At 54.7% G+C, this 16,676-nt stretch overlaps 2 protein-coding genes across 2 annotated transcripts; one reads left to right on the forward strand and one right to left on the reverse strand.

Annotated features, from left to right (window-relative positions):
- Positions 1-552: 552 nt before the first annotated feature.
- On the reverse strand, positions 553-6,946 carry TMEM234 (transmembrane protein 234). The gene is made up of 5 exons (XM_075553546.1): positions 6,891-6,946; positions 6,476-6,627; positions 5,718-5,784; positions 3,671-3,763; positions 553-2,941 (listed from the first exon to the last, which is right to left on the reverse strand). The coding sequence occupies exons 1-5, from the start codon at positions 6,904-6,906 to the stop codon at positions 2,847-2,849; spliced, it is 423 nt and encodes a 140-aa protein (XP_075409661.1). The 5' UTR covers positions 6,907-6,946; the 3' UTR covers positions 553-2,846.
- On the forward strand, positions 6,863-15,792 carry EIF3I (eukaryotic translation initiation factor 3 subunit I). Its single transcript, XM_075553536.1, has 11 exons — positions 6,863-7,025; positions 7,119-7,211; positions 7,940-8,027; positions 8,343-8,408; positions 9,194-9,343; positions 9,420-9,547; positions 13,960-14,070; positions 14,168-14,257; positions 14,715-14,788; positions 15,420-15,512; positions 15,642-15,792. Exons 1-11 carry the CDS (start codon positions 7,023-7,025, stop codon positions 15,721-15,723), a joined length of 978 nt encoding a protein of 325 aa, XP_075409651.1. The 5' UTR covers positions 6,863-7,022; the 3' UTR covers positions 15,724-15,792.
- Positions 15,793-16,676: the final 884 nt, after the last annotated feature.

A 16,676-nucleotide genomic window follows, 5' to 3' on the forward strand; every position in this document is an offset into this window, starting at 1 on the left:
GCCTTCCGGACCCTGCAAACCTCCGAGCTGAATGTCTTTCTGGGAGCGGACGGCCTCGTCTTTCTTTCTTCACAGATTTGCACTTTATCCAGAGAGCATACACTCTGATAATTCAATCGTACCGAGAAGAGTTGTACAATTGTCATCATATTCAATTCCAGAACATTTTCTTCTTCCTTGTAGACACTGTTATTCATGTAATTTTTTCCTAATTGTGGCAAAAGTATAGACAACAGAACATTCTCCAGTTGCACGACTTCTGCCTGTGTAACGCAGCGGCACTGATGATGCTCTCTTCCTGCTGTACAGCCTTCCACCACGGCGGCATCGACTCAGCGCCCCACAGTAGCTCTTTGCCCTTAACCTACGGTTACCATTGGTCAGACTTTGGTTGTCTTCATATAGTGCTCACATATCATATACTTCCATGGTTCCATCGCTTTTAAAATGAGTTGTATAGTCACAATTCTGGTGCTCCCTCCCTCCCCACTCCTGCATACATTGTTTGCTCCCCAAATCCCCTCACCCTCCCTCTCACCCTACATCCCCTATACACCCTGTATCAGTTATTATCTCTACACATCTACTCCTGTGCGTCACAAACTGGGAAACCCAACAATGAAAAACAAAAACAAGCAAAATTAAGTATTAAGAATAAAATAATATACAAAGATATAAATGCAAATAGTGAGTAAGAAAGAAAAGACCACCATCAATATTTAAAAAGCCAGGGAAGGCACGTTTGTCAGACAATAAACAAAGAATACTTGCAACAAATTCATACTGGGTCACTAGAGAAGTCAACTGACCAAGTATCAAGTTTGATCCAGCATAATCCAACCTCATCTTTCTCGGGAAGAGGAGCAGCTGGTGGGTTTGAACCACTGACCTCTCCGTGAGCAGTTAGTTGTGTTTAGCCCATAGAACCACCCAAACGACTCGCCTTGACCTGTGGAGACTCTAAACATGACTTTCACCTGATCTTTTCGCAGCTGGCAGTGGAAACTGCGGCCAATAGAAACTGCTCAGAGGTGCCCCCTTCAAGCGGTGCCACCTGCCATGTCTGAGCCAGCTCACCAGCTCTATGAAGGGCCTCAGGACACAGTTGCTGGCCCGACCTCCTCCTTGCCAGGCTGCATGCCGGGTGAGAGAACTGACTTAAGTGGCAGAGCAGGGTCAAGGAAACTTAGTGGCTTCCCGTCCCATGCCAGGCCCTGTCCTCCCAAGAAAGAAGCCAGGTGCCTTTCCTCAGCCACTCTGTCCTTGGATAAGGGCAGTGTGCTGGGCAGGGAGAGCAAGGAAGCATGCAGGTCCGGGAGACGGGTGGGCCCTCGGGCAGCGGACATGCTGAAGCAGCACTGGGAGGAGAGGCTGTAAGAGCAGCCAGCACCCAGGCCTAAGCTGTGTCCTCCCCCCTCCCCAGGGCAGGCAGCCCCGCCACACCAAAGGAGCCCGCCATCTGCTTCCTTGCCAGAGCCCAGGAGGTTCCTCCGCCAAGAAGCCAACAAGCCCTTTCCTCATGTTCCTCAGGTGGGGGCTCGCGGGGGGGCCCCAGCCCTTCTCAGGCCCCCTGGGACAGGGACACAAGGCAGTCTCTGCTGTTGTATGGGAGGTCTGTGGGCACAATGAATCCCCCATTTGCTGTCCGGTCCCTTGTCCTCGCAGGGACTTGGCACATTTAAAGAAGCACGTGGTGAGGTTAATGCGAAAACCAAAAGGGGCCTTCAAGCAGGGGAGGGGCTGGGAAGGAAGCCTGGCCATTGATCAAAGTGGCCTCCCAAGGCAGGAGTCATAGGAGTGCCTGGGTCTTCCCACCCAGGGAGGGAGCCAGCGAGGGGGGAGGAGAGAGGGGCAGGAAGCAGCAGCTGTGATGAAGACCCCCCCAGACAGAGAGGCCCTTGGCTGGGTGAGCCTGGCAGGGAGGAGGGCTTACCTGAGCCCCCCCCCCCCCCATAAGTGAGCAATGCCCGCATTGCTGGGGGCCAGACTCTGGGCCTTGTCTCTCCGTTCCTGCAGAGCTCACTGCAGGGCAGGCTGGGGAGGCGAATGGCTGGGGCTGGGTGGCCAGGGGTGGGGGTGGGACTGCAGGGGGCAGCTTGGATGGTGGGAAGGGCAGGGGCAGAGACAGAGGCCGGGGTCTGCTCTGGGACCAGCACTCCAGAGCCACCAGCAGCCCTGGGCACACAGGGCTGGTTGCAGCCACTTCGGCCCTCATACCCCCTCTTCCTCGGCTCTTAAACCCAGCTCCCCACAAAGGCTTCTCTGGCCCAAGAAAGGAGGCTGCACCCTGGGGAGCAGACTGGCCACCATGACAGAACACTCACTCACTCACTCACATTTATTGAAAGCCCCACAGGTCCCTGGCCGGGCACTGGGCTGGGAGGTGAGTGATGCTGCCCCCATCCTAAGTGGGACAGGTGAGGGCAAGGGACAGCTCCTCTCCCACCTTCCCCTGATGTGCACCGGCGTGCATTGCTGGCTCCAAGTCTGCAGTGCCCTCTCCGGGAGCAGGGGCACTGCCACCTGTCACAGCTGGCCCAGCTCAGCCCGAGACGAGCACTTCCAACAAGTTCGGAAAGGGCCATCTTCAGTTGCATTTTCCCACAAACTCTTTGAAGCCCCTTCCTAGTAAAAGGGGGGGGGGGCAGCGGGAGCTGCTGCAGGGGAGAGGGCGGTCCTGCTGCCAAGGCCTAGCAGCTGACCAGCACCTGGAGGTCCCAGAACCCTGTCGCTCTGTTCTGAGTGATCCATGAGGTAGCGGTTGAGAGCGGGAAGCTGAGGCTCAGGTGGAAGCACTGGGCCAGGGCCTTTCTGGAGACAGCAGAGCTGGATGTGGGCTCCACCACTCAGAGGGTCGCCGGTGGCCCCTGGGTCTTGCTCACTGAGCTGGCGATGCACAGTGTGATCCCGGTCACGGTGAGCACCAGGCCTGCAGCGGCTCCTGTGGGGATACCGTGCAGAGGTCCCATGCAGAGGTTGGGGAGCAGAGGTCAGGGAGCTGTGAGCCTGGCCCCAAATCCATCCCCAACCTCTGTTCCTGACCCATCCTGCCCAGAGGAAAGAAAAGGCCCGGAGGGCCACGGGGAAGTAGGAGAGCTGGAGGCCGACCTGTGTTAGGCAGAAACGGGAACTGGTGGGCAGGCAAGTGGAGCAAGACCCTGACGGTGCGCAAGGGTGCACACCAGCTCCTGGTGATGGCCTTTGAAGCCCAGACGCGGCTGGGTGGCAGTTCCAGAGAGCATTGTGACATGGCTACTGTGTTACCAACTACCCAAACCACAGTGGAAAATTCCTCAACTGCCTTCCCCTCAGTCCCAGGCTGCAGAACTTTGCAGGCCCTCAACTGGGGACCCAGGAACCTCACCTGGGAGTTCAGGATGCTCCTGTCCCTTTTTATCTACTCCCCTCCCTCCCTGGCAGCATGACTTCCCTGGGCCCAACTGGGAGCTCTGTAATAAACCTTTAAAACTATTTCCTGCCTTTGCCTTCTTTCTTTCCGCCCTACCTTACAGACTGCAGGAGTAACCGGGCAGGACGGGAAGGCCCTCTCCCTGCCTGCCAACCCTTCAGCTCGCAGCCTGTCCTCCTTACCCAGCGGGCTCTGCAAAGGAGCTAATGAGGGTCTCTGAGAGCCCAAGCTGCTTCCCGCCCTCACAGTGGCGTCACTTACGTCTTCCACCGACATCTTCTCCAAGTACCTTTCCAACAATCAGCGTGAAGACAACGGCCAGAGAGTTACAGATGGGCACGGCCAGGGTCAGATCTGTGCCGGCAGAACGAGCAGAATCACCGAGGGGCCCAAAATGCCTTTCTTTGTTTTTTTAAAAATTGTTTTTCAAAAATGCCTTCCTAGGCACCACAACGTGCCCAGCCAGAAGGACAAGCTAGTCGGCCTTGGAAGAGGGCAGCCCGACTGCTCCTTCAAAGTGAGGCGGGTGAGACTTGGTCTCCCGCACTGGGACGTGTGATCAGGAGAGCACCGTCCCTGGGGAAGATGGCGTGATCAAACAGAGAACAGGGGAGAGGAAGACCCTCAAGGAAATGGGCCCACACATGTCGCTGACTGAGAGGAGGGCACAGGGCCGAGCAGTGCTCCTTCTGTCAGAAACAGGGCTGCCACTACGAGTCTAAATAGACTCAAAGGCACATAACAACACCAGGCAGAAAACTCGCGGTTTCATTGAGACGGCACCCTAAGGGAGGAGCCATGCCTTCACTTTCTGGGAGAGTTGCAGCAAAGCTTAGGCCTCCAGTCCCCGACTTCAAGTTCAATGGTTTCTCAGGACTCCAACCACCGGGTGTGAAGATGAGGATGAGGTCTTCATATCCGGCTTCACAGAGCCCAAGAATTCCCGGGAGCGCATGCAGCCAGGGCTTTCCAAACGTTCTGCAAATGACCTTCTAGGAAAAGGGCAAAGCCTGAATCGTTGGCAGCAGAGTGAGTCCAGCAGGTTGGCCGATCTCCTTGCTCTCTCATAACCGTTGCGGGGTTCCCAAATGCGCTTGGGGGCCCAGAGCCCCCTCCGGTCTCCAAGGGCCCTGGGTGAGACTCCAAGGGTGGCAAAACCAGTGCAGCACTGCAGGGGGCTTCTCAGAGCCAAGTGCAAGACAGTGAAAGGAGGTGATGTGCACCTTCAGGGTCTGCACTGACCTGTGGGACTGGGTGAAATTACTGCCCCCAAGTTTGCAGCCTCGTCTCTGAGTGGAGCAGTCACGTCTACGTCACAGGGTCACAGTGCAGTATGATGGAATGTAAGTTTATATACATGCTATGGTATGGATGAACCTTGAAAACATGCTAAGTGAGGTAAACCAGCCACAAAAAGCCGAACAATATTGTATGATCCCGTCCACAGAAACTTTCTCACTGACTGACAGCGACTTGATATCTATTCACAGTGACCCAAAAGACAGAATAGAACTGCCCTGTGAGTTTCGGGGGCTGTACCTCTTTAGGGGACTAGAAAACTTTGTCTTTTCCCTCAGAGGGGCTGGAGTATTCAAACTGCTGACCTTGCACTTAGCAACCGAAGGTGTAGCCAATACGCCACGGCTCCAAATTACCCGGAAGCAGCAAAGGATCGCAACCACAGTTTCTTATTGGTTAGCAGAAGGGCGAGGAGGGTGATGGGGACATTTGGAAATGGGGAATGGGGATGTTACAAAACATGTTGGCCAAAACAAAACAAAGCATGTTGACCATAAGGTCACAGAACTATACATGTAAACAAGTAAAGTGTCTTGTTAAACATATTAAACATGAAAAATAGGAACATGTGTAAGATTAGCACCATGTCTGATGCAACAGAGGCCAGTTAACGGGGTGTTGGAAAGGAAATATCTATTTTTTGAGCTCCTGTGTGCCAGCACTCTGCTAGATATTTCTCAAACATGATTAATTGCCACCCCAACACTGCTATGAAGCAGATCACATGAAGGCCCTGTTCAAGGTCAAGGTAGCATACAGTGGACACAAGAGTGTCAAGGCCAGTACTTGGCTCAAGCCGAAACTTCCTCCTATGCTGCTGCACAAGATGGCCAGGCTTCACGCCAGCACCCCCAAACCAGCTCACTGTGGCCCTGCTGCTGAGAGAAGGGGGTGCAAAGGGTACCAGAGAAGGAGTGCTTTCCCGCTCCTTCCCCAAAACAACTCTCCCTGGTGGATGGGGTGGGGTGGCCGCTGCCCCTAAGCAGGACCTGTCCAAACTCAGACCCACCTGTGGACGCCAAGGTGAGGTAGTAGAGAAGGGAGCCGCACTGGTTAAGGAGGAAGGGTATCAGGTACTAGAAACAAGAGAAAGTTGCAGTAAGTGTGCTAGCCCGGGCAGCACTGGCTTCTTGGAGCTTCCGGGATGGCTTTCCTTGGAGGGAGGGGACCTTTCCAGGGCAAAGCAGGAAACAATTCCTGACTGAGCTTCAGGCTCTTGCCCAGGAAGGCCGTCTCCTTTAGTGCAGTTAGTTCCCATCCTTCCTAGCAATTGTCACCTCCTCCTCTTCTAAAATTCACAGACCATTTCACCTGTACCTTCCCGAGTGAGCCCTTCGCTGGGAGAGGTGGTTGTGTCCATGTCTCCTTGTGATCACTAGCTTAGACCGGCTACCCTGGAGTCAGAAGCAGTTCACCCTCTTTACCCTTCTCTCCCCAGTTTGTGGCCCCCAAGCCCTCCCTCTGGGAAAGGTCTGTTGGAGAATAAGAAACAGAATAATAGCAGCCATGAACTGGGCTGCGAAATCATTCACGTGTCTCCTTGCACTCAATCCTCTCAATGCCCTAGAAAGTGGGGCATGGCGAGTCTTAGGATGATCCCCACTTTGCAGTCTATGAAAGCGAGGCTGAGGCAGGACAAGAGAGCCCCAGGCCTGGAGCACCGAGTGAATGAGTGGCAGGGCCAGGACTCTGGTGCCAAACTTGTTTGAACCCAGAGATCAAGTCCTTAGCGGCCCCCCTGCAGAGGCCGGCTGTTCAGGGACGCACCTCAGTATTCAAGAAGAGGGTCTTCATCTCCCGCAGCAATTGCTGGACCCACGTGCGCTCATGAACGTGTTGCAGGCCGGCGGAGGCCCGCTTCAGCAGCGGCTGCGTGCCGCCCCACAGAGCGGCCACCAACACCAGGGCCAACACCTGCCCTGGATGGAGGCTCAGGTCACTCGGCCCGCCCCGGCCGGCCGCCCGCCGGGCCCGACCCCCGGGGACGGGGAGGGGGGTCCTCTCTCGCATGTGATTGGCTGGAGGGCCGAGCCCGAAAGGGGGTCCGCCCAGGGGCTGGGGCCGGGGATGGTAGTGGGCCAAAGGATTGCAGGAAGGAGGTGAAGTGGGAAATGCGGGGGATGGGGGGGGGGGCGGGGGGGAAGGTCGGGAAGCCCCTAGAGGGGCGGGACCCGTAACGTACCGAAAGACGCCGCCATGGCAACGCCGCTCCCACTTCCTGGAACGGAGGGGGCGGAGCCTACAATCCGGAAGTTGCGTCAAGGGCCTCTTCCGGTCCCGCTCAAGCCCCCGGCCTCCTCGCGTCACCGCCGGCATGGTGAGTTCCATTGGGTCGGGGGTCGGGTCGGAGGTCCCGGGCTGGGGCAGGGGTCCGATTCGGGCTGCTGACCCTCGCGTCCCGTCTCCACAGAAGCCGATCCTGTTGCAGGGCCACGAGCGCTCCATTACGCAGATCAAGTACAACCGCGAGGGAGACCTCCTCTTCACGGTGGCCAAGGACCCTGTGAGCGGCAGCCCCGGGCCGCGGGCGGGACCACGCGGAGGGCGTCGGCAGGGGCCGAGCCCGGGCCTGGGGAGAGGAGTAGCCCAGCGCCCCGAGAGGAAAGCCGATCCTCGTCTTGAGGGACTCGGGGATATCGTGGGGTGGGAGTGCAATGGTTAAGCACGGGGCTTTTATCCAGGAGTAGGCGGTTCGAACCCACTCCCACCCCCAGTGCCTCCCTGAGAGACAGCGCCTCGGTGTTCCTGAAAAGCTCCTCCTGTACTGGCGTCTGAAGCACCTCCACAAAGAGAAAGTTCACACAAGTGCTTAAAAGTGGGGCTCTCACCCCAGACAGATTTGAGTCGTGACCAGGCGCCCAGTAGCATCGTGACTAAACTCCTTAGATGTCATTTCATTGGCGCCTCCCAGGTGCCCTTTGAAGGGAGCGTGATTGTGGAGGCCACGCTACAGCTGGAAAAACAAGGGCCGAGGGGAGAAGTGCTCTATTTGAGATAACAGTGACATAATGGCACTGGGGACTGGAGCATAAGCTTTCCCTTTGCTGAGTGAACTAGAACTCAGCTTAAACTTTTATTCTCCTGAAGATCTGGGACTATGTCAGCTGGAGCAATGACCAGAGAGGACACTCTTGTAAACCTCCCACCCCTCTAGGTTGGGTAGGCTGTAGGTTGTAGAGGCGACTGAGGGCCTCCCTGGGAAGTTAGCATCCTATCTTTTCATTCCTCCAGATAGTCAACGTTTGGTACTCCGTGAATGGCGAGAGGCTGGGCACCTACACAGGCCACACTGGAGCCGTGTGGTGTGTGGACGCAGACTGTATCCTTATTGTTACGCTGAGTCCAAGGTCTGAGTCCATGCTCCCAGGGTCTGCCTGCAGCGGAGAGGCTGCTGAGTGGGCTGGTGTTTCAGGATGCTCTTGGAGCTCTAGAGAATGGTCGCTCCCCCTGAGTCTCTTCCCTGGTTGAGGGAACAGTGGGGGAAACTTCTGGTTGTGGATGAGATGCTTAAAATGCTTGGAGGTCAGGAGGAGGAAGAAAGGCTGTTGGGAGCTGAAGGTGAAAGTAATTCAGCTGACCTCCCAAGAGTAGAAGCTCCAGTGAACTTGGGTTGTTTCCTTAATCCCCGCTTCAGGGGACACCAAGCATGTCCTTACAGGCTCCGCTGACAATAGCTGTCGCCTTTGGGACTGTGAAACAGGTAAGCCTGGGCCCTTTGCTTTCTTCTCCAGCAAAGGTGGGTGATCTACAGCGCGCCTCTTTAAGGAAGAGGTTCTAGGGAAAGATCCCAAGACGGTCCACAGTCTAGGGAATGAGGGACCACTGAAGAGTACGGAAGACAGGTGGTCAAAGAGGTGCTGCAGTAAGATCAAAGCTGGTGGAGGAAGCCAAGAGGACTTGGGAGGCTGAAGGGACAGCTGGCTGCCTGGAGTGGGGGTGAGAGTAGTCAGGGAGGGTTTCCCATGACTCGTCATGTCATATGAGCTGGGTCTTGAAGGGTGACAAAAGGTCATCACTTTGGCTGATGTAGGAATGAAAGTAGAGCAAGCGTCTAGTCTAAGTCATCTGATCTCGCTTCAGTTGAGCAGGAGCTAGATGAGGCTGGGTAGGTGATAGGCCAGAGCCGAACAGGGCTGGAGTGCAGTCTCAGTAGCGTACTTAGCAGGCTCTGCAGGCATTGGAGCAAGGAAAGTGGTAGGCTATTTGCTTTTGCCAAGTTCAGGCAGCATGCCTTACAGTGGTGACCAAAGACAGGGAAGCCTGTAAACGGCTTCATTAGTGAATATTTACTGGGTACTAGGACCACACAGAAAAGTGAGAGCGAGTCTTTTCTGAGAGGGAGCCAGCTGCATACCTTGCAGTCAAGGACCAGGACAGGGATGGATCAGAAGAGAAATGGTAGCGCTTGATGCCAGGCAGGTGTGTAGGAAGTGTCTTCTCCGATGGCCTGGGGCCGGGGGTAGCCCATACTCTGCTGGTCCCCAGGAAAGCAGCTGGCCCTTCTCAAGACCAATTCAGCTGTCCGGACCTGTGGCTTTGACTTTGGGGGCAATATCATCATGTTCTCCACGGACAAGCAGATGGGCTACCAGTGCTTTGTGAGCTTCTTCGACCTTCGGGACCCGAGCCAGATCGGTAAGGGATGGGGCTGGGCTTAAGGTGAAAGGCGGGCAGCTCCAGAGCCTGGAGTCTGACGTGCGCCACCCCCCAGACAGCAACGAGCCATACATGAAGATCCCTTGCAGCGACTCTAAGATCACCAGCGCGGTGTGGGGCCCTCTGGGGGAGTGCATCATCGCTGGCCACGAGAGCGGAGAGCTCAACCAGTACAGCGCCAAGGTAAGGGCCACCACGTAGGGCTGGGTCCGCCAGAGGGACGCCTTTCCTGAGACAAACTGCCACAGTGGGGAAGAGCCAGGGCTGGTCTCCAATAGCGATTCCATCCACTTCTACCCGTGAGATCTCGGGCAAGTGGCAGAACTTCCCTGAGCCTGCTGGTTGGTAAAAATCCCCTCAGGTGAAGTAGACGTGCTCGGGACACAGGTGAGCGTCTTCCTTCCACCACGACGTGCCCTAGGAGCACATGTGAATCAGACCTGGACCCTGGTTCCTGCCCCAGTGGGTGACCGACTTCTGAACAGCTTGTGTGTGTGTCCAGTCATGAAGTGAGCCACCATGAGCTCTCGATACCTCTTCACACAGTGGGTGGCGTGCGGCTTAAGTCGTGAAGAGTAAAAGGTGCCTCATGCTGGAAGGAAGGGGAGCTGTCACAGGGCTGGTGGGTTGGGGGTGCATGGAGGGAGTCCAGGGCCGGTGGTATTGGGGCAGGTGGCCTGTGGTTGGATGTGAACTGAGTGTCAGGAAGTTGGGGGTCTTGATTCTCCTCTAGATGGTTGGGAATGGGTGATGAGAAAGGGTTGTATCGGTGATGAGAATTTCTCCTAAGAATGCTTTTGTGGACTAGTTTGGAGAGTGGCCCGGGGATGCAGTGGAGCACTGGGCAGAGCCAAGAGAGCTTTAGGGGCACGTGAATGAATAGAAGCAAGAGCCTGTATACGCTATAGGAATAAACAGTACAACACGGACAGATACAACATGTGTACACGCATGCTTATGGCAGCCATTTCCACAGTAGCAAACACATGGAAACAGCCAACCCCTGACTACAGAAGAAGGAATGGACAAAAGCGCGCTGGGGCAATCATACTGTGGAATTTTATGCATCAGTAAAAGACAGCAACAACTTTTTTTTTTAATTGGGGGCTCTTACAGCTCATCACAATCCGTACTATACATATATATCCATTTTGTCAAATACCTCTGTACATATGTTGTCATCATCTTTTCCTAAACATTTTCTTTCTACTTGAGCCCTTGGTATTAGCTCATTTTTCCCTCCCTTTCCTCCCCCATACCCCCTTGATAATTTATAAATTATTCTTTTTTCATGTTTTCCACCAACTGCTGTCTCCCTTTACCCACTTTTCTGCTGTCCATGCCCCTGGGAGGGGGACCATCTGACGATCATTGTGATCCATCCCTCTTACTCCCCCCCCTTCCCTTCCCTTTTAGTGTCGCAGCTCCCCTTGTTGGTCCTGAGGGTTTATCTGTCATGGAGTCTCTGTGTTTCCAGCTCTGATCTGTACCAGTGTGCATGCTCTGGTATGTAAGGAATTTTGGGACACGAAACAACCAAAGATCCAATCGGCAAAATTTAGAAGCAGGCTTTATTGGGAGACTTGTGGGCGGATTCAGCAACTCAGGGGATTGAGCCTTTGAAACCGCACTTTGGGAAATTTGGGCTGCATCTTTATACTCCTGCTGGCAGGCACAGCTGGGAAGGATCCAAACTGGGGAAGGTCTGTGCACACAGGTGCTTCAGAAAGGAGAAGGTCTTTGACCTTATCTATATGCCAAGGATGGGTAGAGTGGAGTGTGCTTATCTTCAGAAAACATTCTGGCTCCTGGAGGAGCCGGCAGGGGAGGGGGAGATCAGTGAGAGAGGGAGGTCAGTGAAAGGGAGGTCTATGAGAGGTGAATTCTGAAAGCCAAGCTGAAGGCACTGGATTCAAAATGGAGTCCATTTTGCCAAGACCAGGCATGGTCTAGCCGGCTTTGTCAGGTAGAATTGGGGTCATGATAGTGCGTGTGGGGGGAAGCATTAAATAACTAGAGGAAGTTCTGTGTTTCATCAGTGCTATACTGCACCCTGACTGGCTCCCCTCTTCCTCGTGGCTCTTCAGGCAGGGGGTGTCCAATTGACTACTGATGGGCTTTGGTTCTCCACTCTGCCCTCCCCCTCATTCCCTTTGATAGATTTTGTTTTGTTTTGTTTGGAGTCTTTGATGCCTGAAACCTGATGCCATCGATACCTCATAAGCACACAAACTGGTGTGCTGCTTCCATGTGGGCTTGGTTGCTTCTTGGCTAGACGGGACAGCGGCAGCTCTTTACACTGCAAGAGCAGGACAGGGACAAGACAGTATGCTTAGCGAACTCAGTCAATCTTAGAAAGATAAATATATTTTTAATCGTTTTATTAGGGAATCATGTAACTCTTATCACCATACATACATCTGTTGTATAAATCACATTTGTACATTCATTGCCCTCATCATTCTCAAAACATTTGCTCTCTACTTAAGCCCCTGGCATCAGGGCCTCCTTTTCCCCCCTCCCTTCCTGCTCTCCCATCCCTCATGAAACCTTGATAATTTATAAATGATTATTTTGTCATATCTTTCCCTGTCCGACGTCTCCCTTCACCCACTTTTCTGTTGTCCGTCCCCCAGGGAGGAGGTCACATGTAGATCCTTGTAATTGGTTCCCCCTGAAAGATAATATTTCATATCACCATTGTGAGAAGGAAAACCATGACGAATCCTGGTCTATACACCAGTCAGTCGACAAGCCTCCGATGATTAGGAGGAAGTCGGGGATGGGGAGGCGGGAGGGGAACGCATGCGAGTTTCACCGGCTATCGTCGACCAGCCTAAGTGGCACAGTGGTTAGGGGCTGGGCTGCAAACCCAAAGGGCGGTGGTTCCAACCGGCCAACCATTCTATAGGCAAAAGCCACTCCACGGGTGTCGGCTTCCATGACGGTAGAGGGAGGTGTGGGGGGGTGCCTTGGAAAGCTAAGGGGCCTTTCTGTTCAGGACCGTGGGTTTGGTGGGGATTGAGTAGGGAGAATGAGGAGAGGGTGAGTCTCAGGTGTCTGACATGGGTGTCCGGACTTCGGGGCAAGCACTGAGAGTGGCCCACGAGGGACGGGAGCAGAAACCACCAGCATAGAGGTGAATAATGTTGGCAAGAGGTGGGGTCCCTTGTGGCCCAGGTGGGCCTGCCTGCAAGGCCGGTGCACAGGCCCTGGAACGCTGAGTGAAAGACCCTCCTTCCCTCGGACCACTGCCCGGAGAGAAGAAAGGGCCTTCTTTCTGCAGGAGGGGCAGAAGCAATTAAGGTCGGACCAGGTTTCTCAGCGCTTACTCCATCAGCAGAATTCAGTTATCCAGCAGAAGGGTACAGAGTGCAAGCAGGTGCCTGGCACAATAAAGCCAGGTGAACCACAACCCCAGGGTCTGCCCTGTGACCCCAAGAAAGGGAGTTTTATTAACCCCATTTTATGGATAGAGATCGAGGCCCAGACAAGTACTTGTCCAAGGTCACAGAGCTGTGAGGGCTGCCTCCAAAATGCTCCTCGCTGTGCTGCCCTGTGGAGGGAGTTGTCCTATTCGTCCTGAGAAGGAAGCTTCTGAGATGAAGTCGCCCTTTGGGAGACCAAAGAAAGATGACCCTGACCGAGACCCCAGAGTGAACAGGCTGTGAGCTCCAGCCATGAACCCAAACCAAACAAACGCATCTCAACTGCCATGGAGTCGATTCCAACTCATACCCACCCCAGATGGCAAGCTAGACCCTTGTGTAGGTTTCCAAGACTAACTCTTCATGGGACTAAATAGCCTTGTTTTTTCTGAACTCCCTCCGTGTGGCTGGTTTCGAACTGCTGACCTTGTGGTAATCAGACCAGCATGTAACCCATGGCACCACCACAGGGCTCCATGAGGCAACAGTCCTGTTCTAAAGCAGAGACAAGACCGGGTGGAGAATGGCCAGGGACAGGGAATGAGAGTACAGAAAACAACGCCAGCACTCGGTGAACGACATTGACTTGTGTAGACATGGTGAACCGGTCAGGTGGGAACCTGATCTAGAAAACACACACACAGCTCGTTGATAGAGAATACGGCAGGATGGACAAGTTCATGTAAAACTTTTAAGTGGGAATTTTTCTTTGAAAACAAATACCCAATTTCACACCTCCTCAAAAAAGAGGAGTTTTGGTTCTCTATGTGGTCTCCAGGAAGTCACCCCATTTGGGTGGACCTGAGTTTCTACCTTTGCAGTTGTACCACCCACGGATAGGGAAGAGTGGATGGAGTCAGATGGGAGGTGCTTAGCACAAGGCTTGGCAAATAGTAGCTGGCCAGGAGCTCCCTGTTGAAGGAAGGGACAGGTGGAAACAGTTGTACCGTCAGAATATAGATTCTGGACCATGAGCACATCTGCCCCAGTCCTGAGTGGCCTGGCCTTGGGCCCAGGGAAGGGGGCGGGAGCACATGTGGGTTGGGACATGCTTGGTAGTCCCAGCCCAGGTTTCCCCTGCCCCTACTGGGACAAGAGGCAGTGGAGGGCCCTGGATGAACTTCAGGGGGTGACCAGGCCCATGGCGCTTCCTCCCTCTCCCCCCAGTCTGGAGAGGTGCTAGTGAATGTGAAGGAGCACTCCAGACAAATCAATGACATCCAGCTATCCAGGGACATGACCATGTTCGTCACCGCATCCAAGGACAACACATCCAAGGTGAGCCTGGACGAGGGGTCGGCTGGGCTTGCTCCCACCCACCTCTTCCACCCCTCGGAAGGCACCTTTTACACATTTCTCTCTGCTCTCTCTCCAGCTCTTTGACTCCACGACCCTCCAACACCAGAAGACTTTCCGGACAGAGCGTCCTGTCAACTCAGCTGCCCTTTCTCCCAACTATGACCACGTAGGGCCCTCACCTTGGTTATCTGCTACAGGAAGACGGCTAGCATCTAAATCAGTGCTTCCCAAAGTGGGCGATACCGCCCCCTGGCGGCGGGGGTGGGTGGGAATCACCAGAAGGATGGCGGAAGCAGATAGCTAGACTCCCGCCAGGATGATGGCTACAGTACAAAGCTCTGTGTGCCACAGGGGCACTGGGCAATCTTTCAGAAACGGCCACATGCATTTGGGAGCCCAGGGTCTAGTTGCTTGTTAGGCCAGGCGCCCTGAAGGGAGGTGGTATCAGGCTGAGGGGAGCACCCCCAAGTGGAAGGAATAAGGCTGAGTCCCCCAGGGAAAAGCAGGAGCTGGCTAGAGAATCCGCCAGTCTGCCGGAGGGTTGAAGCTGCTGGCGAGGGAAGTAAAGAGCAGACGGACGTGGCTGCCCGTGGGGCGGGTCTAGAGTTCTTTCTGCCCTTCAGGTGGTGCTCGGTGGTGGTCAGGAAGCCATGGATGTCACCACAACCTCCACCAGGATTGGCAAGTTTGAAGCCAGGTAAGGCACTGGGGGCACTCTTCCAAAGGGAAACCTCATGGGATATGTTTCCATGGCCGCTAGGACCAAAAAACACCCAAACCCACTGCCAGTGACTCCTACCCATAGTGAGCCTGCTGGATGGGGAGCAGCCCGGAGGTTTCCAGGCTGCCCACGTCGTGGGAGCAGGCCGCCGCCTCTTTCTCTTACGAAGCCGCTGCTGGGTGCACATGGACCTGTGGGTTAGCATCCAAGCCACCGGGCACAGGAAGGACAGCCAAATCTTTGGCCCTTCTTTGAAAGGCGTGGAGTGGGCTATTAGAAGCAGACGCTCTGCTTCACTCTGAAAGCCCTAGTCAAATTGTATGGCTCTAGGTCAGACAATTATAATGCCCAGCTCCGGGTTAAAGGAAGGAGCTAAGACGTGCTGACCTCTTAGAGCATTGCCTAGCACATCATAAACCGTGTGGGCTGTGCATCCGGGTAGACAGTTTGCTCTGGCCTCTCCTGACACCATCTTCACCTTCACCACTTCTTGTCCACATGGCCCCGCTTCATCTGCTTCTTCTTGCCTCCCCTTTGTGTGGGGGGGATCGTACCTCAGAAGTGACGAGGAAGGAGGTGCCCAGTGAATTGTTGCTTTCTCTCCCAGGTTCTTCCATTTGGCCTTTGAAGAGGAGTTTGGAAGAATCAAGGGTCACTTTGGCCCTATCAACAGTGTGGCCTTCCACCCTGATGGCAAGAGGTAGGACCTCTGCACCGAGGCCTTCTATGAGCCTGCTTCTCCGTCCCTCTAGCCCCTCTTTATGCTCTTGCCCCAAGGCCCCCTCTCCAAGGGCAGCCATCTGACTAGCCCCTGGTTCTCTCTCTCCAGCTACAGCAGCGGCGGGGAAGATGGTTATGTCCGCATCCACTACTTCGACCCACAGTACTTTGAGTTTGAGTTTGAGGCTTAAGCTGAATCTCCATCGAGGCTGCTGGCAGGAAGATTTGGACTCTGGGAAATAAATGCGTTTGGAAAGAAATGGTTTCTGGTCCGCTATTTTGTGGAATCAGTTTTACCATTTCCCTTCTTGGTGACACCCCGGCAGGCCCATGGCGGTCACACGGACTCCTTCAGCTGGGCCTGCTCCCCCACAGTTTGAGCACTGCAAACCTGACCAGCGTGCTTGCAGGCCCTCTACACAGGTGCAAAGGTGCTGCTTCCTGCAGAGGGCTCGGGAATGGCCCAGCTCTGATCCAGAAAGTCCACACTTGGGGCTGGGGCGCAGAAGCTGAAGCTGTCGGCTAAGAACCTCCGTTCTTTTCTGTCACTCTCTGCTACCCATTCTCCCATGCCACCTCTGAAGGCTCAGGTGGGCAGGCCCAGTGCAGGAACAGGTCCGAGGAGAAGGTAAGGATGCCAAGCAAAGGGGATCCCCTAGGGGTGACAGTGTGGGGGCCTTCTAGCCGCTGTCAGGCTCCAGGGTGCCCCAGGGGCCAGCAGGTTGAAGGTAGGAGTGGGCTCAGCAGTTTTCCTTGCTCTTACACTGCTCTTTGAGACCGAGGGGAGCGTGCTCAACACAGGCATCAGCAGGCTGGGAGAACGCGCTTCCAGCCCCAGCGACACCTCTGGGACTCTGAATGGTGAAAACCTCTCGCTGTTCCTGCAAAGTTGTTTCCGGTCAGGTCTGGGCCTGAGCTCCAGAAGAGGGTACAGGATGGAGACTGGCAGGAGAAGCCGCGGTAGCTTCGTCAGACGCCTGGAGCACACGCAGGGATTTTAGCAGTCAGGTAAAGGAACAGAAACGAGAATATGTGTGGAAAGGGGCTGGGCGAATGGTCCGACCGCAGAAGGTGGAGCCCAGAGCACCAGGAAGAGGCTGTTTGGAGGGTCGAGATGGGAAAAGTGAGATTCCCTTAGGGAAGT

Source organism: Tenrec ecaudatus, chromosome 1 (assembly GCF_050624435.1).
Source record: "Tenrec ecaudatus isolate mTenEca1 chromosome 1, mTenEca1.hap1, whole genome shotgun sequence".
NCBI classification, from domain to species: domain Eukaryota; kingdom Metazoa; phylum Chordata; class Mammalia; order Afrosoricida; family Tenrecidae; genus Tenrec; species Tenrec ecaudatus.